At 37.7% G+C, this 23,553-nt stretch overlaps 1 protein-coding gene and 1 long non-coding RNA gene across 4 annotated transcripts in view; one reads left to right on the forward strand and one right to left on the reverse strand.

The window, feature by feature from the left end:
- lrrtm4l1 (leucine rich repeat transmembrane neuronal 4 like 1) overlaps nt 1-7,205 on the forward strand; it is a 43,901-nt gene extending 36,696 nt beyond the window's left edge. For both annotated transcript variants that reach the window (XM_088320263.1, XM_088320262.1), the window contains exon 3: nt 3,818-7,205. Coding sequence is in view for 1 of the 2 variants with exons in the window: in XM_088320262.1 (XP_088176388.1) it covers nt 3,818-3,883 (66 nt within the window). In the remaining variant the exon portion in view is untranslated. The remainder of the gene's footprint in view (nt 1-3,817) is intronic.
- Nucleotides 1-16,483, reverse strand: part of LOC148350280 (uncharacterized) — a 114,786-nt gene extending 98,303 nt beyond the window's left edge. For both annotated transcript variants that reach the window (XR_015847128.1, XR_015847127.1), the window contains exon 1: nt 16,404-16,483. This is a non-coding gene — a long non-coding RNA (uncharacterized LOC148350280). The remainder of the gene's footprint in view (nt 1-16,403) is intronic.
- Nucleotides 16,484-23,553: the final 7,070 nt, after the last annotated feature.

Here is a 23,553-nt window from a genome sequence, read left to right on the forward strand (position 1 = left end):
TCAAAAAATCTTTATTAGAAGTTAACCCTTGGGTGCCATGTCTAATCTCGTTGCATACAATTTTTACTATGTTGTTATCAATGACAAGACAATTAAATTCCTTTTTTTCTAGTCAACCATTTATGACAAACATTCTTTGTACAATAGCTTTTCCTAATGATACCAATACTGACAACCGATGTATTTTTTTTTTTTACTGCAGACGCACGTGAAGAAAATTTATGTCAGTGGTATTTTTCTAAAAGAACAAAAAACACAAGAATATGTCAATTGACACGTGTAGTAAAGAAAAGTAACCCTTCAAACAACAAATAAAAACTCAGTGTTAAAGTTGAGAAACCCATTCAATCACAACAGCCTAATCGACTGATTACGGCCGAGCTCTTTGGTGCCCAGCTTAGATTATTAAGAGGTACAGAGGAGACATGACCAAGTTGAGTTATTACTTTTCTAGAGAATAAAAATATATTCTAATGAGGAACAAGAATGCTTAGTTTCTTTTATCAAAACAAGTAGTGTTGGCTAAACAAATATTAAAGTATGGCTAAAAGAGACAAATAATTGGGTATCTCCGATGCCTCGTGCATCTAAAAAAAGAGGTAGAGAGGATACACGACAAAGTTGAGCTTGAAAATCAAAATCTACTCCTACGAGGAAGATAAATGGTCAGAATCTTTCGAGGACGTGGTGTTGGCTGATTAAATATTATAGTATGGCTAAAATAGATGAATTGTAAGGTCACTCTAGAGCGTTGTGTATATTATAGAGGTAGAGTGGAGACACAACCAATTTGCCCTAGTACTTGTATAGAAAATAAGAATATATTCTTATGAGGATCACAAGATCCAAAGTTGTGCTACTACTTCGATAGAAAAATCCAATCTGGTTTAATGATGATCATGGAAACTCTAACAAGTTGTGTCGTCTGATCAAATATTAAAGCTTGGCCTCGTGCACGTTACAAAGAGGTAGAGAGGCGACACAACCAAATTGCACTATTTCTTTTGTAGAGAAATCAAAATACAGACGCTGCCCTATTTACGAAGATTCCTGACGTTCATTCGTAAGTTGCTTCAGTGCTATATTTTGTATGTTTATATAAGTATGTTTAGGGCTTGTATAAGTAACCTGTATTGTTTTGTACTAAAACAAACATTTTATAAAATAATATACTCTATAAAGACAAATAGAGTTGAGTTTAACTTACTTTTGGAAGATGAGCTTCAAGAGGTCCTCGGTGGTAGAGAATAGACAAAAAAAAGCGATCTAACCATTTTCTCAACCGCATCAGGCTTTCTTATTTCACTTTCATTTCAAAAGAAACCACGCACCTTTTCTCTACACTTTACACCAACCATATTGAATGGATGCACAAGATCTCATCATCTCATCTCATCAGCTGCACCGATCATTCTCAGTAGTCGTGGGGTGCTGGAGCCCATCCCAGCAATCATCGGGCATTGGGCAGGGGACACCCTGAACTGGTTGCCAGCCAGTCGGAGGGCAGGATGCACAAGATATTAAACAAAAAAAATGGTCAAAGTTCTTAGCACGCTGGAGATAGTGTAGACAGTATAGTTATTTACACATAAACCAGGAAGAGGAAGCAGATTGGTTTTCTTCAGGGCGGATGCTGGGTGACCTCTCACAGCGCCACACGCTGGTAGCGGTGGAAAGAAGCGCTACAGTAATGTCATGTACTTGGAAAAAAGTGCACACAATACAAACTCTAACTTCCAGCAATGTTCGGATATTTTTCGACACCCCGAAAATTCTATTCGTATCTACCGTATTTTCCGCACTATAAGGCGCACCGGGTTATGGGGCGCACCCCGAAAAAATAGTTTTTGGTCCTATATTTGACATACATAAGACGCACCGGCTAGTGCAGTCAAACTTATTACCCCCTTAACATTCCCAAAGCTTGCAAAGACGCAAATACGTGTCGAGAACACGTGCGGATGCGGTGTCCGTACGATGTCACTCAAATGCATCGTTCCAAATATCATTCGGAAGGGTAAAGTCTTGGGATTCAAGAAAAGCCAAACAATTCTTAGTTTCCATTTTCTTTTTCGCTCGCAACTTTACTGTGCATATGACAATAAACACTTGGAATTGAGTTTAATTTAAAAATAGACACTCCATTCCATCCATTATCTGCACCGCTTATCACAGAAACATCGAGTTCAGTCTGAAACAAGATACAGGGAAAATATATATCCAGAGCAGCTCACCGAAGTCGTTGTGTTCAATAATAATGTGCAGCCATGGTCCTCTTATATCCGTGAGTTTAGTAAATCCAGGAGAATAAAATATTTACAAATACAGAATAGTAAAAAACTCTTTATGCCGTCAACCACGTGCTATACACATTCATCTTTTTCGGCCAATTGCAGGCTTTGTTTTGCCGCTTCAGCCTATGCCAGCCTGTAAATGATAAAAAGGATCCGCCCCTTGACCTCCGAATAACTTTAGCCAATAGTGATCGATTCAACTGATGATTGACACATCTTTTTCGGCCAATTGCAGGTTTGTTTTGCAGCTTAAGCCTATGCCAGCGTGTAAATGATAAAAAGGATCCGCCCCTTGACCTCCAAATAACTTTAGCCAATAGTGATCGATTCAAATGATGATTGACACATTGGTTAGCCAATGAAAAGCTGGTAAATAAATCCCAGCATACACCGCGTACTACTTGGCATTCGGGGGAAAATCTAGTCGGCGGCTGCAAGTTAGTTGGAAGACTTTGAGACTTAATATTGATCCATAAATAAGGCGCACTGTATTATAGGGCGCATGGTCAGCTTTTGAAAAAAAATAAAGGCTTTTAGGTGCGCCTGATAGTGCGGAAAATGCGGTACTGTTTTTCGTAAGCCAAATGATCGTAAGTAGAGAAATGTCTATATCTAATCTACTAGGATAAATGTACAAAATCTTTCTAAAAGTCTTGTCGGGTAATTGAAAATAATAGCGTGGCTAAAAGTGACGCAATTTTGGCCGTAAGATTAATTATGCCTTGTTATTCTACCTTAAAATCTCTGAATATACAGTAGTAGATAAGCATGGGCCCAATACCGATAGTAGGTAACACTACTCTGTTTTCAGCGTATGTCACTGACAATTCCCCGAGTAATCCTCCCAATCACACACTAACATAAAGCAAATGACACAATCGCTTCCTTTGGCACGATTTTTCCCTTGATGTTGAAGCCGTTTGTCCGGGATTTGAACCCAGAATATTGGCACGGAAGACAGCAGCATGTATGCGTTATTTATAATGTACGTAGTGAAATGCGAAATATAAAAAAACTCGCGTATTTATTTTGTATTTTTTGCCTAAAAAAAAGATTTAAAGTTTGGGTGCGCATACACAAGGCTTTAGGGTGGTATATTACCGTATTTGTGCGATGGTTGATTAGTTGAAAACAGACTGACCGCAATCTGAAAATTCGATGCAACATGAATCGAACCCGGGTGGCGTCAGAGAGACCGCAAAATCCTAACCACTAGACCACCAGTGATATAGATAGGAAAAGGCTTTACATTTTATCTCATTAGAACACTGTTTTTGTTTAAAGCAACAAGACGAATGTTAAAGAATGGAGAAAACAAACACACAAAAAAATATAAATAAATGTTAAGTCCGATTCATCATCAGAAACGCCAATTAATGATTTATGTATTTCAGAGCCACTTTCTATTCTCTTTTTTTTTAATTATTCGCTTATATGAGAAAATCAGAGTTTTGTCAATTTTGACAAAAAGTCTTTTGGTGTGTTTGTTCAATTCTAATCCAATTGTTTGTGTTTCTCTGCAGAAAGAGTACGCAGGCCGACGCCCACTTCCTAGGGCGTGGCTAAGTGAGCTGCCTACCGTCCATTAAGAGTCTTCGGAATATGCCGGGAGCTTACCATTATTCAATCATCAAAAATGTTGTGACGGAGGGGATTTTGAAACAAAGATGTTCTTGAAATTGTGGACTACAAAAACTTTATGACAATGGAAGGAAACTTGACAACGTCTCCGTGGAAATTATTTAGGACCACACCACCTTTGGTTATCGTCTCTATGAGGACGACGTGGCGGCCATCCAGGATGTATATATGCAAAACTTTGAACTTTGATTTCTGCACCGGCAAAGAAACAGGAAGTGTATTTTAGTTGGTTGGCCCAACTTCCTCACTGGGAACGAAACAAATTGGCTTTCTTGAAAATGTCTCGAATAGAAGAATAAAACAGACTTAATGTCTGGTTCAAGATCCGAAGCTACTCTAAATCAGAAGATCATACAACAGTGACGGGGGAGAAGTTTATGACTTTTTGTTGTTGTGTAATTTATTTCCTTTGGATGTTTCGTACGTTTTATTCTTAATGTGCTTTGTAATGATGATACAATCCCAACTTTCCGATTCCAGAAGCAAATATCTTTTCTGGAATGAATCGTATTTTACAGAGCGTACTATGTTCACAGTGGACCCCCAGGATACGACATGAATCCATTCTGATGTGGAGATCGTAAGTGGAAATCGCAGTATAGCGGGGGATAAGACGTTTTCTAGCCGACTACGATAATTACCGTAAATTCCGGACTATAGAGCGCACCTGATTATAAGCCGCACCCATCACATTTTAAGGGGAAAACCGATTTTGTCCATACACAAGCCGCACCTGTATATAAGCCGCATGCACCCACATCAAACAAATACGAGATTAACCCAAGTTGAACTTCAAGACCCGCGATTGAAACTAAATGTCCTTTATTGAAGCACACGGTTTAAAAATCACAGCCGCCAAAATGAACGCAAAACGATATAGGTACTTAAAATTTGTTGCAGACCTGCAGATTCTGGGTGCCTGTTGATAGTAATCCAAGGAAAAAAAGTGTATATTTCCAAAGGTAAGGGTGGGAAAAATAAATATCCATTATTATCCGCCGTGTCCACAAAAACTCACCTTTACCGGTCCCCACTTTTCCATCAGCGTTGGCGTTTGCGCCACCCCTCTTTTTTAATTTGCTCGTGCAGAATAAGTGTCTCAAATAAATACAAATAAATATATTACAAAAATATACAGTTGCAAATACATATTACACATATTTACAAAGAAAGACGGTACGTCGAGAGAGTTTTCAAAGCTTTAATAATAATAATATAACTTTCATCCTAAACCGTGCCTTTGGGAGGTAGCCTCACGCTACTAAAAAGACGCTCGCATGCCTGAAAATTAGTTTGTTATGAAAATAAAAGCCATAATCGAAAGAATAACGGCAGCCCATCCGCTCCTTCTTTCTTAATAAAGACATCTAAGATGTCTTTCTCAGTGTCGGAAAGAAATTTTATCATGATGACGTCGTTCCACGCTCCTTTACTTCAATACACCCCAGTTATTTGCCCGTTTGCTAATAACATAGCGGCTGCGTTATGAGCCTTATATTGTGCAATTTGCACGATGAGGGTATGTTTACGCTAATAATTTGTGATCTTCCTCGGCACATATATTCCACTGGTCTAAAATCTTACCTCTCATACTCGAACGCCGCTGGCGGCCCATTAGAAAAATTACATAAATTGGCCGCATCTCTGAATAAGCCGCAGGGTTGAAAATTTGGGGAAAAAAGTAGCGGCTTATAGTCCGGAATTTACGGTATAAATATTTTTCCCGATCGACAAATGGTTACGGTCATATTGCTTAGAAAAGTTAACTGTGTGTTCGTATTTATTATCTCAAACTTCAATTATACAGTTATCATTTTCTGGCTTCTTCCTTTAGCATCTCTACAAATTTGGGAACAGGTAAAATGCTACAATATTGAAACTAAAATACCATCTATTTGCACAATATTATAGAAATTGAGTCTAAGTATACAAAGAAACAGTGCAATTTAAAAACATTTAACAGCACGAAAATAGAATAAAATACTTCTGTAGCAATTGTAACTAGACAACCAGGATATTGCCCTTCATCGGGATATTGCACTTAAAAATGGCATATTGCACTTAAGAAAAAAGTGTGTATTGCACTTAGAAAAGGTAGGTATCTAAATGAACAAATTCAAGCTTATTACGAGATTCCACTTTGGAAAAAAGAAAAAAAAAAGAACGAGAATTCCTGCCAATTCTTTCCTTTTAGCATTAATGCTAGCCAATTGAAGCATATTTTGGGTTTACATTTTCGATATTCGTTTTGTTTTTTTGTTTTTTTGCTGCATAGTCCTTTGTCAAGTAACTAAACAACGAGACGGAAAGACATTGGTGGAGTTGGTCCAGCCATCAATTTATCGCATTTTCATGACGCTGTAACACCAACGAATAGTAGAGCAGCATTTGTCATGACGTCCACCAATAGCAGACGGGCATCTTAGAAATGTAACCAAGTTTGAATCTTCTAGATTTTTTAAATAATTGGCGTTGATGTGGTATAGTAGGGGAAAATGCCTTAAAATATACAGAAATCCAGTTCGTAACATGAAAATATTGTGAGCTAGGGACGTTGTGTTCTTAAAGAGGGTAATTAAAAAAAACCATTATATTTCACACTGTAACATGTACACGTCATAAGGCAGGGTCACCGTATCCTGGGGGTTTACTTTACTTGGAGGCTAACACCACCCTGCCGTTTTTGCCCTTAAAACCAAATGCACTGCTTTTTGCTGTTCTGCCATAATAACTCAACAATGTCAATAGAGCTTTCATAGGTCCGTGAAACGCATCACAAACACGTCATTGAACTGAAGCTGAAAGGATGGTTTTGTTTTTCTTGTTCACTCGCTCGATTTCACCTTGTTTTTTTTTACTGCATGTGTCCACCAAATGAGACTTGAACTTCATGGTATTGATTTTTCCGGGGAGGCTTTGAGATCAAATGAATTATATATAATTGACCATAATGCCACGATGTTCTCACAAGAATTTTGTTGATTTGGGGGCCCATATATATCTAAATTCAATATTATGTACAGAAAAAAGTTAAGACGGACTTGCTCAGAAATATTTTTCTTTCTTTGCGTGAAATCTAATAGATATCTTGATTAATAGTACAGGCAAAGAAAAAAATTATACAGAAAAATGTACCCAGCGATCTGAATGTTGGCCTTGAGTGCAATACGTATTAAAAGGGACATTGTGTATTTTTTAGCACCTCTTATTGATAAAAAATCATTAAATTAACTATTGATCTGTACAATAGGCAAAATTTCATAAACTCTCATATATATATATATATATATATATATATATATATATACCGTATTTTCCGCACTATAGGGCGCACCGGGTTATAGGGCGCTACAATGGGAACGTCGACAAAACAGTCAGATGATTCAGTCAAACGTATTACCCCCTTAACATTCCCAAAGCTTGCAAAGAAGCAAATACGTGTCGTAGACACGTGCGGATGCGGTGTCCGTACGATGTCACTCAAATGCATCATTTCAAATATCATTCGGAAAGTTAAAGTCTTGGGATTCAAGAAATGCCAACCATTCCTTAGTTTCTATTTTCTTTTCGCTCGCAACTTTACTGTGCATATGACAATAAACACTTGGAATTGAGTTTAATCCACTCAACTCATCACAGCAATTGCAGGGTTTGTTCTGGCCCTCTAGCCAATCCGAGGCTCCGAATAACTTCAGCCAAAAGCGATCGATTTGACTGATGATTGACACATCATTTTCGGCTAATTGCAGGGTTTGTTTCGGCCCTCTAGCCTATCCGAGGCTCCGAATAACTTTAGCCAATAGTGATCGATTCAAATGATGATGCCAATGAAACACCGGTATATAAATCCCAGCATACACCGCAGACTACTCCACGTTCGGGGGGAAATCGAGTCGGCGGCTGTTGCGTAAGTTGCGAGACCTTGCGATTTAATATTGAGCCATATATAACGCGCAGTGTATTATAAGGCGCATTGGCAGCTTTTGAAAAAAATTAAGACTTTTAGGTGCGCCTTATAGTGCGGAAAATACGGTATATATATATATATATATATATATATTCATTTTTTTATACACTTCTTAGTTACAGAAATGTCTATTTAAGTATTTTAATTTAACCAAGTGGAAGCTTGCATAATTATCTGGCATCTTGCCGCTACGGGTAACACCCCCAGCCCCCCCCCCAAAAAAAACCTTGTGAAAAGCAAAAAAAATTAAATTAAGAAGCATAATGGTACGCTTTGGTCCCTTTGAGACTGCGTGTTTGAACTCAATCTTGTGGGTTTTTTTTAGCTTGGGTTTTATTTTCAGTTGTATTTCACAATAGAGTGACATCTAGTGCTAGAATATAAACACTGTCCCTTTAATGCTTCATGAAAAATATGTTTTTCACGGGGTTGGGAAGATACTTGAGGGGGCAATGGGGGACAAGCCAACATCAAATTAACTATTTTTTTATACCATTTTATATAAATTATCATTTTATTGAGTCTGGAAATAGAGGGCGGGCACACACTTGAAATTTAAAAGTGATTATTCACTAGTGTAGCAATTTCGCAGCCAGTTTTGCTTTTCGTCTTTGACCTTCCTTTGAGTTTGTGTCCAAACTCCATATTCTTGTGAGAACTGAAGGTTTCATGGCCATTTCCCCCCCTACATTTTTCGTAAAAGTGCTGTTTTTTGCAATGAGTGTTGAGACACTGTTACAAGTATCATCTCAAAAGTTGTGACACGCTTCTCAAAACCATGTTTTCCATAATGCAAAAAAAAAAAAAAAAAAAATGCAATTTTTTTACTGTAAATTTTTGCCTTCCTCACTGTGGATGTTGGCTTTTCTGTTTGGGTTCACTTTCAACTATTATGTTTTTTTTTAATGAAAATATTGACTTGAACAGTCAGCAATATGAATTGACGAAATAAAATGTGACTCAATCCTTACTTGTGTAGCGAGATTTGAGTGGTAAATAAATTGTTTAAACAAATTATTTATTGACCAATTAAATTAAAAAGCCGGGTACATTATTTTCAAACCTCGTCTCGCCTTTTTGGAGCACCAAATATGTTTTTAGATCCTTATATGAGGAAAAACGAATGAAAAACCTTTTTAGTTGTTCTAAAGGGTGGCTACACGCACAACTTTAAGTGAATTCTTTTTGCTGTTTTTGATAGTTCAATATACTTTAATCAAGACACACATATACAGTGGAACCTCGGTTTTCAAACGCCTCTCAGTTCGAACAAATCGGAGTTCGACCAAAAATTTTGAGAAATTCTTGCTTCGCTGTTCGGTCAAAAATTCGGAGTTCGAACGCCGGTAATGCGTGAGTGCGTAAGCTAGAGTGCGATGCTGAGCGGCGTACGAGTGTAGATCATGTAGATCGCCCCCACCCCTCGTGACCAACTGTTATCACGTGCGCACTTGCCTCTTTTTGCTTTTGCTTTTAATATCGGTGAATGGAGTGTTTTGGCCCCTAACTATGCCTCCGAAGAAGGTCGGTGCAAGCAGGACAGGTGGATAAAGAAAAGTTGTTCGTACAACTATTGCCTTTAAGAAAGACATAATAGCTAAATATGAAAGAGGTGTGTGAGTTTCCGATCTTGCTCGGGAATACAGCATGCGCCTTCTGCTGACCACCACAAAGGTAAGAAATCCTATTCATAATTCTTTTCTTTATCTAATCTTTTATTTTTACACGTTCGTGTTAGCGTAATCTTTCGTACAGGAGATTACGATAACGCGAACGTACGATTAGCCTGGGTTAGCTTTATGCTTACGTTGAACATTCAGGTAAACATTCAGGGTGTTGGAACGGAGCCCCCTTTCCAATGAAGCGCTAGCCAGTTGTTGAGACCCGGGTGCTAAATGACTTGTAAACTACCTGATTTTTTTATTTTTACAAGTTCATGTTAGTGTAATCTTTCGTACGGAAGATTACGATAACGCGAACGTACGATTAGCTTTATGATTGCGTTAAACATTCATGGTAAACATTTACATTATTTTTAATGGGAAAAATGATTTAGGTGATTGAACAAATCAGTTCTCGAACAGGGTTCTGGAACGGATTATGGTCGAGAACCGAGGTTCTACCGTACTAGGCTTTAATGTTACTTTTACTAAGGATCTAAAAAAGAAGCTTGAATAGAACTCAAAACAAATCAAGAATAAGAAAAAACAAAAAAAAGGTAGAAGTTGAGATCATAGATGGCACTATTTAGATAGAAAACAATGTTGGGGTAGTTATTACATTATTGAAACGTAGAATAATGCTCCCTTAAAGTCACACCAATAAATACCTAGCACCCCAAGAATAAGATTGGTCTTGGTTTGGTGAAGGTGCCCCTGGCGAGAGAAAGATGAGGAATCCTGAAGCCTGGGGACCTGGTCCTGGAGAGGACCACGAATGCAGAGCGGGGAAGCCGTGGTTGGCGGCTGGTGGCTTCTTTGAGGTCGCTGGCTGGGTCCTTCCAGTTTGTCTGCTGGCTTGATCAAGCTTGGGCGCTGGCTCAGCAAAGCTATCTGGTTGCTGATTAAGCTGGGACTAGGTTTAAAACCTTTTTGGTTGCGTGCGGGCCAGGATTTTGCTCCTCTGCTGCTTGCTTGGCTGGACCCTTTTGTCGCTTCGCTGTCTCAAAAAGAACTATTTTGGCCTCTTGCAAGACAGACCTCTTGACCCCTTTCTGGCTTCTTTCAAACTGAATTGCAAGGTGGCTGGCGCCCTGTCTCACGGCTCCAGCCTCCAGCGGAGCAGGGGCCTCACACCCCTCTGACCGGCTTGTTCCTTTGTTTCACTCATGCTTGCAAGATAACAAATCTCCCATCCTGGTGTTATCAGATAACACGGTCACTGTGAATGATTGAATTAAATCCTAGTATTCAGTTCACATGCTCTAAAATTGTCTCATCATTTTCTCTGACATTGCAAAACGAAATTCTGACCCAACATTAGATGCGCTACACTTGATAACTACTTAAGCTTTTTGTGTCAAGTTACCGTGAGTGACTAGAGAAGTGGATCCTATAAACATAAATTTAGGATTTTTTTTAAAGAAAACCAATTCAATAGCGTCCAGCTTCAGTATTAATATAATTTACACAAACACAGGCTAGACTACAAGAACTAGATACAAATGAACCAAACACAAAAAGGTAGAAAACCGAAGATGTGGTGGAATACCAACTGGTTCTAACTGAACAAAACATGAAAGTAAGAAGTTGGCTACGTCTTCTGATTTCAAAGATATCAAACCAGTGACAACACAGGCTAGACTACACAACATTGAAACACCAACTAGATTTAAATGAACAAAACGTGAAAGTAAAAATGCAGGTTGTAGTGAAACTGGTTCTATTTAAACAAAACACGAAAGTTGGGAGTTTACGGTGATCTTCCGATTACAAAGACATCTGAGCTACTCTAATACAGGCTCAACGACACATCCCTGCTATATCATGTTTGATACACTAACTAAATTTAAATGAACAAAAAATGAAAGTGCACAGAATATGTTGGAACACAAACAGGCCGGCATTGAGCAAAACAAGAGAGTAGACAAGGCAGGATATTTTTGAATACAAGATCGTTCCAACTGAACAAAACACCAATTTAAGTGGCCAAAATTCATGCATGGATAGAACAACTACATAATGTTCCAACAATAACTGGCTTTTACTGAATAAAACATGAAAAGAACACAATAAACATCCCCATACATGGGCAGAACAACAGCAGGAGTACCAAGACAATGAGACCAAGAAAAATAAGGCTGCCAGACTTACAAGCTCTAACTGAACAAAACATGAAAATAATACCCCGCGGAGTACGCAGGAACACAGGCTCTAAAGCACAGGTGTCAAACAGGCGGCCCGCGGGCCAAATCAGGCCCGCTAAGGGATTGAATCCGGCCCGCGAGACAAGACTCAGAGAAGCGCAAGAGAAAAACAAGCTGCAGGTTGAAATATGTCAACTTGATGTTGTCAAAGCCAGGTTCCTCGAACAAAGACACTGTACTTCTATTTCTCTCTCTCTCTCTCTCTCTCTCTCTCTCTCTCTTTCTCTCTCTCTCTTTTCCACCCCTTTTCTCCCACTCACTTGTCTGTCTCTTTCACTCTCTGTGTCTCTCTTTTTCTCTTCCTTTGTTGCTCTTTGTCTCTTTCTCTCTCTGTGTCTTTTTAACTTCTTTTGCTCTAAGTTCATTTTCTCCTTTTCTCTCTTTTCTCTTTCTCTCTTCCTACCCTTCGCGCTTTCTTTTCTCTTTTCTCTTCTTCTGTCTTTCTATTTCTCTTTGGATTTCTTTCTTCCTCTCCCTTTTGTTTCCCCCTCTCTCATGACTTCTCTTTTTTTTCTCACGCTCTCTCCTTCTTTCTTTCTTTGTTCCGCCCTCTCTCCTTTCCCTCCATCTTTGTTATTTCTTTATCTCTCTTTTTCTTTCTCTCTAATCTACTAGTCCGGCCCCCGACAGAATATTTGTTCTATGGTGTGGCCCCTGAGTTCAAATGAGTTTGACACCCCTGCTCTAAAGGAACAACACATAAATGTAACGCAACGAGAAATTCAACCAAGGACAGAAAAACAACGCAAGTTCGATGATGATAAGACTGCAAAATATAATGCAGTCACACTATCTCTAACAAAACATTTAAAAAGCACAAAGCGGGATATGTTGGAATACCTACAAGTTCTAACTAGGGCTACATGATTAACCGAGATCTAATCAACGTAGTGCGATTGTGTAATCGCATAACACTGTCTTTTTTCTGAACGATTTATGGACAGCAAAAGTAAAATTCACCTAAAACCTCAATCCAAGAAAAACTGAATGCTGTTGTTAAACCGTCTGGAGAATCTGGACTGTTTTGGACCTCTTTTCTAAGGTAAGACTCTAAAGTTTTGTCCAGAACAGAAATATTCACTGCAATCTAAATTAGAACACACAGAAATAGTAGGCTTTTGTTCTCATCTGAATTGTTTTTTTCCAATCATATGCCTGCAAAAGAGGGTAGCATGGGCACCTTAGCTGCAAAACAGCTAGGACAAATGCATTAAACATTACCTGGTCCCAGATCAAATTTGATCACAATATGAAAAAGTATAACATTAGTATTTTGCACATTTTTCTAAGTGTATGTCTCAGCGTTTCCAAAAGCGGCTATTTGAAGACCCCAAAAAGACCAGTGAATGGTGACATCTTACAGACACCTCTTTGCTTCTCAACAGTTTTGACGGCTTACAGGCGGGTTAAGGCATGCCACTAGTATTAGATAGATAGATAGATACTTTATTCATCCCCGTAGGGAAATTCACACTTCCAGCAGTCTACCCCGTTGTTTATTAACAGATTAACATGATGCCCTAGGGGTGCTTGTAGCGGAGTGGATGACGTCACACGCCAGTCCAAAAGTTCGACATCCCTGCAGCAGATGGAAATCTTTTTCTTTGTGTCCAGGGATACACCACCTCGTGTTAGCGAGTCCGTCTCCTCTCCGATTCCCGTAGGCTTTCGTGTCTCTGTATAGCGACGCTGAAGCCGGATTGCTCCGGGTAGCTACACGTTAGCGTCCGGAATGCTAAACGTGAGCCACGTTTCCGCAAAACACAGCAACTGCGCTCCCTGTGCGCTTCGATGTTTTCCACTAGCACTCGTTGATCTCATTTGGAAGTGAGTTCGCATTTACCATGATTGCGGATGGTACCGAAGACTTATAACGCCGCTAGCCGCTTAGCTAGCTCCGGTTCTTCCTCACGGCGGCCCGAGAATTCTTCAGGGCAACTCTTGGATGCATAATTTGGATTAAAAAAAATGAACCCATGTGTTGTCATTCTTCAAAATCTTCAAAAATAAAGGTTGTAATACTGTCATATTCCAAGAATTCCTCAGAAAACATGTGTATGACATGATGCCATACATATTTTTCCACACTAATTATCGACCCTGCTCATGGAAGAACTGGTAAGTACTTGTACAAAAAGAAAAGTAGCACAGAAAATGAACTTTTCTTTTAAAATTGAAAATGGTTTGAAATTGCAGTACTGGTCTGAAAAAACGCAATTAGGTTTTTTTTCCCCAAACTGTGCAGCCTTAGTTCTAACGAAACAAAATACAAAAGCACAAGGTTGCAGGGAACATACTCAGGGATGGAACAACAACATAATGTTTCAAAACTGACCAGCTATAACAGTAGAAACATAAAAGTAAAATGAATCAAATCACTCCCACGTGAGGACAGAAAAAACAGAGTGCCATGACGACGAGACCAGGACACACAGTATATTTCAAACACGCTAACAAGCTGTAACTGAACAGAACATGAAAGTAAGTCGCCGTAAGCTTTGTCAGAATACCACTTTCATCTAACTGAAAGTATAGGGTTTTACACGTTTTTTCATGGTCAAATTCCAGCACTTTTAAGGACTTTCAAAGCCAATTTACCAATGTATGTCCAGTACCAGTCGAAAAAAAATATAACATCATTGTAAATAATAACTATTGATTGTCGTTATTATCATCATTGATCCCACCAACACTGAAGATGTTTGGGTGCAATCCAAAAAAAGTTGATTCTTCTAAAGCTTTATTTTTCTTCATTTGATGCGTAGCATATTAAGTCAGACTGTCGATAAACATGGGAGCAATTTCAAGCATTTACAAGCACTTCACCCAGAATTCAAACACAACATTAACATTCAAGAATTTAAGGATTTCAAGCACCCGTACTAACCCTGAAAGTATGAAAATAAGATAACACAGGGAACACACTCAGGTGGGGTTTCACATAAGAAGGATCGATGAAGAAAAACAACAAATCTGATGACCATAGTAACTTTCAATTGTTATTTTTCAGTTTGTTCTTTGTCTTTTTTGCATTTGTGGGGATAATTCAGCGCTGCAAAAGTCGACATCGATTTCTTAAAAGAGTAACGACTCCATTTGTCCATTTTAGGTTTCTTTTCTGCTGCCTCGTTATAATCGCGATGAATAGTGTTTTGTGCAGCGGCTGGGGAAAAAAATAAAATGATTATGCTGACGGTAAAAAGTCAGGATTAGCCACTGTGTTTATCTGCAAATCTGGCAACTATTTAGGGGATTAGTGCCTCCAAACCGATTTGCAACAAAAATGCCCGTGGTCGATTGTTTTTTGGAATATGGTAAAATTATGTCATTTTATGTTATTTATTCCAAAAAAAAAACAAGAATCCCTACATGGGGACATCAGTAAAGAGGCAAAGGGTGTTACTAGGAATTTTGGTATCGATCCAATCCAACTAACACTGTGAATATGCACATTCATTATATATATATATTACATTTTTATCCTTTTGCACATTTTTATCTTCTTAATTTGTTTTACTTGCACTGAAAAAAGCCATCTAATGTTGTCATACTATTGCATATTGACACTAAAGGCCTTTCATTCATTCAAAATGTATCAAGATAGTATGGCCCGACACCCATTTAAATACAGATACTTTTTGCTTCAAACGGTCATGATCATAAAAAAAAAGGACTTTCCCTTTGTATTAGTTTATTACAGTTATGATGAACACAGCACACATACTTTAGACTAGTGATTTTCAACCACTGTGCCGCGACACACTAGTGTGCCGTGAGAAATTATCCAATGTCACTTTTTAAAATTAAAAATTTTATAAAACATTTATGAATCATTTTTTTGCAAATATGACATTTTCAAGTGTCTGTGCTGTAAAAAAACAGGGGTATTATAAATTATATTGTAATTAAACATACTGTTCATTGTCATTTTATAACATTTCTGGTTAGTGGTGTGCCACAAAATTGATCCAATGTAAAAAAACATGCCCTGGCTCAAAAAAGGTTGAAAAACACTGCTTTAGACACAAAAAAATGTTCTCTTTTTTGTTGAATAACTTCTATGCACACTTTAAAAGTATAAAGAAGTGAATAATTCTACTATAACTGTAGAGCAATGTTACGAATAATCTTTTTGGTCTGAGAAAAATAGATTTTGTAAAAGCTGAAATATATATATATATATATATATATATATATATATATATATATATATATATCTTCAAAACAGAAACAAAACTCTTTAAAAAATGTCATTTTCCATAAAAACAACAACTGACGTGTCTAAAACCAGGATAATATATTTTTGTTTGAAAACAGAAAAAACATTTCAAATAACATTTTTTTAAAAACTGCGCCCAAAAATATATTTTAAAATGTAAGGTGTATACATTTTTATTATATCTTAGTTTTATTTTTGACCAATAGCTACCATCTTAGGGACTGTTTAGCCAATCAGAAGGCAGAAGACAGTGTATGATCAAAATACATGAATCAGTGAAAGGTGAACCGCGTTAAATCGGGGAATTTCAGATATCGCATCGTGAGTTACCTAAAATCCATCGAAAATTTGAATAAACCAAATTGTTTAGCCAATTTAAACGATTTGAGATTTTTTTTAATAAATGGAGCAACTTACTGTAAAAAGAAGATCCCGCTCTTGACACTTTATCCACAATTTTAATCCGACCGCGTTGCGATGTACGGCGTTGATTGCCCGGGCTCAACTTCCGCAACTGCGCACGATAGCAGTTCCTATTGGAGCACCCGGTCACGTGATTCCAATTTACCGTTAACAGGTGTCAAAGATGATATAGGAGCAAGACGAAAACCTGTAAAAACGCTTTGATTTGGGTAAAGTTTTACTATGTGATGTGACGCTTTAGATTTTTTTTAATTTACTTTTTACGTAAAATAGTTTGGTAAAATATATCACTTTTTTTGTAAAAAATGCAATAAAGAAGTTGTTTAGTTTGTGTTGCCTTAGTACAATTAAAGTGATGTTTCATGTTGGGCGACTATATGTTTCACAAATATCGTTCAAAATTGGCAACAAATTACCTCATATCTCTTCTATAACAACAAAGAAAATATGATACTGTAATTGATCACTTGGAGCCAGGTTATTAAATGTCAAACTTTTAAATTATACCTTAAAAGCCATTCAATATTATAAACACAGCACGATAATTATTCGGGTTTTTTCAAGTCTCTAAAATTATACCTTTAAAGCCAGGGTTGATTTACGAACGATTTGTTCTGGGACTACTTCTAATATCATGGATCATTGTGATTTTCCAGTGTATTTGATTTGTAATTGGCATGATCTTAGTGGCTTGTTGGAACCTTTAAATAAATAGATCCAACAGACCGCGCTAAGCCGGTTAATGTATCCATGTATCACACGCATAGAAAATAGGGCGGCCGGTATGTCACCTTACTCTTATTCCTTGGAGCATCTAATGTTATAAAAGAAGCAAAGTTTTCTTCAGGCTGTCTTTGCAGATGATTTAATACTGTATGTTCTTAACCTATGACAGAACTAACCCATTACAGAATTTTTAAAGGCATCTCCTGGTTTCTATTTCATGGTAATATACCAAATCAACCTGGTGCTGTGTTGTAAATGACCCAACAGCAGCGTAAACTTCAATTTAATAAAAATAAAACACTTACTGTAGAACAAATAACAGTGTTTTGGTTCTCATCAATCATCTTCACGTTAAGTCGAAAGTGAGGGCGGCAGCATGCCTTTATCCACTTCCAACACTTCTCAAAATTAGTTTTTGGCGGAGGAAAAGGGAAGAAACTCACCCCTACCATTTTTTACAGATACCTCTGATCAAAATTACAAGTGTCCCAGACACATCATCAAACCATTTTTGATACAAAACACTACTTACAAATGTTTCTAGTTACAAAGCTACTCACAGAACGAAATACATTTGTAAGTAGAGGTACCACTGTTCAAGCCTGTGGATCACATGTGGTACAAAGATGGATGACCTAAATCGCCAGCCACCGGCTGTCGCCATCCTCACGTTCTGATTGGCTGAGAAAAAGTGCTGTTAGATCTATTAATTAAAACCTAGTAATAAAATAGTAATAACATGTTATTACTAGGAATGCATATAGAACTGGTAGCTCTTCTTGCTAACTGCTAACAAGAAGGTCGCTCGGTGCTTCAAAACGGTTGGTGACCCCCGATGCATAGTCGCAATCGGAACATTCGTAGGCCGACTAAGACTCCCGTCTGATTATTGTGCATGTTGACATCATCGGAATAACCGCGATATTTTGCATCCATTGGGATCATAGCCTGCATGGAAACATACTCAGTGTCAGATGGGGATGGTCTTGGTCATCATTGGCATGTGAAGTGTCGGAGGAGACAGCTCTGAATGTCTGGCAGCAGATGCTCCCCCTCCATGAATTATTCATGCGCCAACAACAGTTGCGGCTCTTAAACTCAGAGCAGGAAATCGGACCCTCGTGATAAACGGAGACGATACATTTAGCGCCGTCGGAAGCTACACATACACAAAAAAGCCTCATTGTGTGTGCTTGCTCGCCAAAGTCCCACAAATGGTATTCAAAAAAATGCCAAATTTCCAAAGGGAAAAGAAGAAAAATAACATTTCATGTCCCACTGCTCGTGGGCTTTTCTTGAAATTTGCATCCATTTGCCTAACACGAGAAGTGAGTCAGCGACGAATCACCGAAGCGGATTAATTCCAAACGACACTTAAATGTTTCGTTTGAGGGACGGCATTAGCTCTTCTCAGGTTGGACTCCTCGGCATTAGCAGCCGCTGTAATCTTCGGCTTTCCAGATTAGCACCTTGTAATCTTAAACCTGGAACGCTACCACCGCGCTCAAGTCTCAAAATGTTCACCTTAAAGTGATGCTGCGTAAAATTTCACCACCAGTGGTCGTTGTAGCATAGAATGGAGAGAAAATGATACACCATGGGACCCAAAAGGATCCCACTTGGCAAAATTCTGAAGTTTACGACCATGTTTTCCTGAATTTCAGCCAGCGACAGGATATGAACATGCTGTTGAACTTTGCCAGCAGAGAGAAAAAAAACAAGCAAGATGGATACAAACCGTGGCGACCGATAAGAGCCAACACTGGAGTTGGTCAGAACAGGTGTGAGCAACCAACTTTAACTGGCGAACCTTCATAAAATTCCAGTAAAATACTGCAAATTTCGGACTATAAGGCACACCTGATTATAAGCCGCACCCAGTACATCTTTAAAGAAAAAAAAAAAAACATTTTTGTACATACATAAGCCGCACCTGATTATAAGCCGCATGTACCCACCTTGAAACATGATATATTTACCAAGAAGGAGGTTACACAGAAAGAGTTTCAATAATATACGGAACCATAACCCCTCAACGTTCCAAAAGCTTGGAAAAAAGGTCGCGGCTTATAGTCCGAATTCTACGATATTTGATTGGTCAAGCATTGGGACCCTGAATCACAGACCTCAGTGACATGCATGACATGGCGGCAGTGACTCAGGAAGTAGAGCGATCGTTTTAGGATTAAGGGATCCCAGTTCGAATCCCGGCTTGTCCGTGTTACATGCCGAAGTGTCCTTGGGTAAGACACTGAACCCCCAATGCCCCCAATAAGCAGGTTAGCGCCTTACATGGCTGCACAGATCACGGCCGCTATTGGTAAATGTGAAGCACAATGTAAAGCGCTTTGGGAAGTCATTGACTTGAAAAGCGCTATATAAATGCTGATCATTTAATTTCACTAGAGAAGGATAAAATTGATTTTTTTTTTTGAAGAAGAAGATGCCTGAATAACGAAGTCAGCGACATGCAGTTGGATGTAAGCTGTGGAAGGTGAGTAACACTGATAATGAAGTAAGCCTTATTTTGCAAGCCCTTGACCTAAGTCCAAAGGTTAAGATGAGTGGCCAGAGAAGGAAACAGTGGAAACAATTCACCAGATGCCAGACTCACTGGACTTAGCGACATTCCCTTCCATTACCAGCGGTGAAAGGACGAAGCAAGCTGTAGTTACGCCAAACAGCTAACAATAACAATAGCAACTAGTTGTGATCAATAGCTTGCAGATTTACATGTGTGGCTAGAGAAGGAAAAAGACAAAGATGCCTACAATTCTTTAAAGTATGAGATGGTACATGTGTTTTTGCTTATCATTTGAATAATTATATAAATTATTATTCATCAACCACTAGGGTTCGCTGTATCATAAACACTGGGGCTTTAATTTAAAATAAAAATGACGGTTTTACATTCGGCATCTTGACGAGACAAAAATGGATTTTTGTTACTTTCATTTTCATATCATTTCTGAACGGATCTACGCATGTGTCGATATCCTGCTCGAATCTTGTCTACAAAAGCAGCAGATGAGCAGTTTTTTTTTATATAAAATAGTGATGTAAGTCCTTTGCAACCCACACAAGGAGCATCATCTGCTTTCCCCATCTGCTGTAGGCACAATTCCCTTGCAGAGTCTCAAACAACTTTTATACTTTCTCCTTACTGTATATCATATTGTCTCTAAAACTGGGGAAAAGAGAGCGTTGGTCACTTTAAATGTTAAAAAGAATTTGTCTCTTAAACTGAGGAAGGACGGAGAAAGCCTCTAAAAAAAGACTGAGCTCTCACTTGAACTGTGGAAAATACACAGTTAGTCTCTAAAAATGTGGAAAAAACATAGTCTCTAAAACCCCATATAATAAATAGTTTCAATAACTAAGTGGAAAAGACAGAATTAGTCTGTAAAATAGTCGAAAAAAAACAACATTCATCGATAAATCTGTGTAGAAAAGACTGTTACTCCATTAAATCGTGGAAAAGACGTAGTCGGTAAATCATTAGAAAAGTTACTGTTAAAAACTGAAGAAAAGACAGAGTTAATCTCTAAAACTGTGGAAAATAACTAGTGAGTCTCTAAAAGTGTGGAAAATACAGTTTGTCTCTAAAACTAAGGGGAAGACACAATCTGAAGAAAATACATGGTCTCTAGAACTGTGTCGAAAAGACATTTAGTCTGTACACTTGTTTAAAAGAGAGTTCTAGTCTAATTGTAGAAAAGACAGACTGTAAATAATCAGTTAGTCCAAAAAACTGTAAAAAAAACAGTTTCTAGGACTATGTGAAAAAAAATTGATCTCTGAAACTGTACAAAATACGTAATTAATCCCTAAAATTGTGGAAAATATAGAGTTAGTCTCTGAAACTGGAAAAGACAAAGTTAGTCTCTAAACTTTAGAAAAGGCATTCTCTAAGACTATAGGGAAGACAGAGTGAGTCTCTAAAATTGTGAAAAAATGTCACTGTCTCTAAAATCATGGACAAAATAGTCTTAATCTGTAAAACTGTGGAAAAGACAGAGTTAATCTCTTTAAAGCAGTAGAAAGAAATACTGTGGAACAGAGAATTAGTCTTGAATTTTGTGGAAAAGACCAACTAAATCTCTAAAACTGCAGAAAAGACAACGTTAGTCACTAAACTTTAGAGAAGGAAGACTCCTTGACTATGGAGAAGACAGAGTTGATATTTAAAACCATTCAAAATATGTAACTAATTTCTAAAATTGCGGAAAATATGGAGTTAGTCTCTGAAACCGGAAAAGACAAAGTTAGTCCCTAAACTTTAGAAAAGGCAGTATCTAAGACTGTGGAAAAGACAGAATGAGTCTCTAAAATTGTGCAGAAATGTCACAGTCTCTAAAAACATGGACAAAACAGTCTTAATCTGTAAAACTGTGAAAAAGACAGAGTTAATCTCTTTAAAGCAGTAGAAAGAAATAATGTAAAACAGAGAATTAGTCTGGAATTTTGTGGAAAAGACTGACTAAATCTCTAAAACTGCAGAAAAGACAACGTTAGTCCCTAAACTTTAGAGAAGGAAGACTCTAAGACTATGGAGAAAACAGAGTTGATATTTAAAACCATACAAAATATGTAAATAATCTCTAAAATTGCGGAAAATATGTAGTTAGTCTCTGAAACTGGAAAAGACAAAGTTAGTCCCTAAACTTTAGAAAAGGCAGTATCTAAGACTATGGTAAAGACAGAGTGAGTCTCTAAAATTGTGCAGAAATGTCACTAACTCTAAAACCATGGACAAAACAGTCCTAATCTGTAAAACCGTGGAAAAGACAGAGTTAGTCCCTAAACTTTACAAAAGGGAGTCTCTAAGACTAAGGAGAAGACAGTTAGCCTCTAAAATTGTGCAGAAAAGTCACTGTCTCTAAAATCATGGACAAAACAGTTTTAATCTGTAAAACTGTGGAAAAGACAAGAGTTAGTGTCTAAAATAGTAGAAAGAAATACTTTAAAACAGAGAATTAGTCTTTAATTTTGTGGAAAAGACTGACCAAATCTCTAAATCTAAAACTCTGAATCTAAATTCTCTAAATCTCTAAAACAGTCTTAATCTGTAAAACTGTGGAAAAGACATACTTAGTCTCTACAACTGCAGCAAAGTTAGTTGCTAAAACTGGAAAACTGTAGAGTTAATGTTTTAAAATGCGGAAAAGATACCAACTCTCTAAAACTGTGGAAAATACAGAATTCGTTTCTGACACTGTAGACAGAGTTAGTCTGTAAGACTGCAGAAAAGACAAATTTAGTCTTTCAAACTGTAGAAAAGACAGTCTCTAAGACTATGGAGAAGACAGAGTTAGGCTCCACTTCAATTGCGTCCCAGGCTTTTTTAAACGACGTCATAAATCTAGTCTCGGTTGCGGCAACCACGTTTGAGGAATTGTGGGTATTCATTCCTCAGGCCAAGCCCATCTGGAGCGAAGACTAATGGCGGAAAAGATTTTATCCTTCCTCCGCTGTTTTGCCTTCAGCAATCTGGAAAGTTTTTCAATATTTATTTTTTGTTGTTTCTCGCGTCATTGATGTTATCTCAAAGTGTTGCATTTTCATGCGCTTGTAACTCCAAGGATCCTCAAAGGCTAACTAAGAATTTGCAATGCAGATATCAAACCCAAATTCCAACAAATGTTGTGACTTGAAAATAGGACACAAGCTGCAGTGTCAGAAAGAGGGTCATAAACCTGTCAAGTTGCATTGTTTTATATCCCTCCACCTGTCATACAATTTTCAAAGCAGCAATAGATTTATGATTTCCGAGTTCAATCCTGTCATAAAACAGTCAAAAGAGCAATAAAATTATACTTTATGAGTCAAATCCTATCATAAAACTGTCAAAAGACTAATCAAATGATAGTTTATTAGTTCAATCAAGTCATAAAACTGTCCAAAAAGCAATAACAACATTCAATACATGTAAATGTAAACCTATATTGCATCAATGGATAGGGTCATAAAATGTTCCGGATTCACAATGGGAGCTTGGGAATGTTAAGCATTTCAGGAAGGCCAATAATGCATTTGATTGCTGTCATAAATCATAGTCCATCACTCATTTGTACAAATAGGATAGGTCATAAATTTGAACACAATACATAACGGAAGTTCAGGAATGTCAGGAATGTCATGATTGCATATGACTAAAGTCATAAATCAGCAAATGATTGCTCTTTTGATCGTTTTATGACTGAATACTACACCTGTCATAAAACTGCCAAAAATGTTATAACTGCATTGATAAATTAAAATGTCATAACACATTTGCATACATATTACATTTCATAAAACAATCTTGATTCATAAAGGGAGTTTGAAATTGTCAAGCATTTCCGGAATGACAAAAATGCATATAATTGCAGTCATAAATCATCGTTTACCATCAATAATTCAGACAAATATGGCAAGT

The sequence above is a fragment of the Urocampus carinirostris genome, chromosome 16, assembly GCF_059441175.1.
Source record: "Urocampus carinirostris isolate Australia breed hairy pipefish chromosome 16, RoL_Ucar_1.0, whole genome shotgun sequence".
NCBI lineage: Eukaryota > Metazoa > Chordata > Actinopteri > Syngnathiformes > Syngnathidae > Urocampus > Urocampus carinirostris.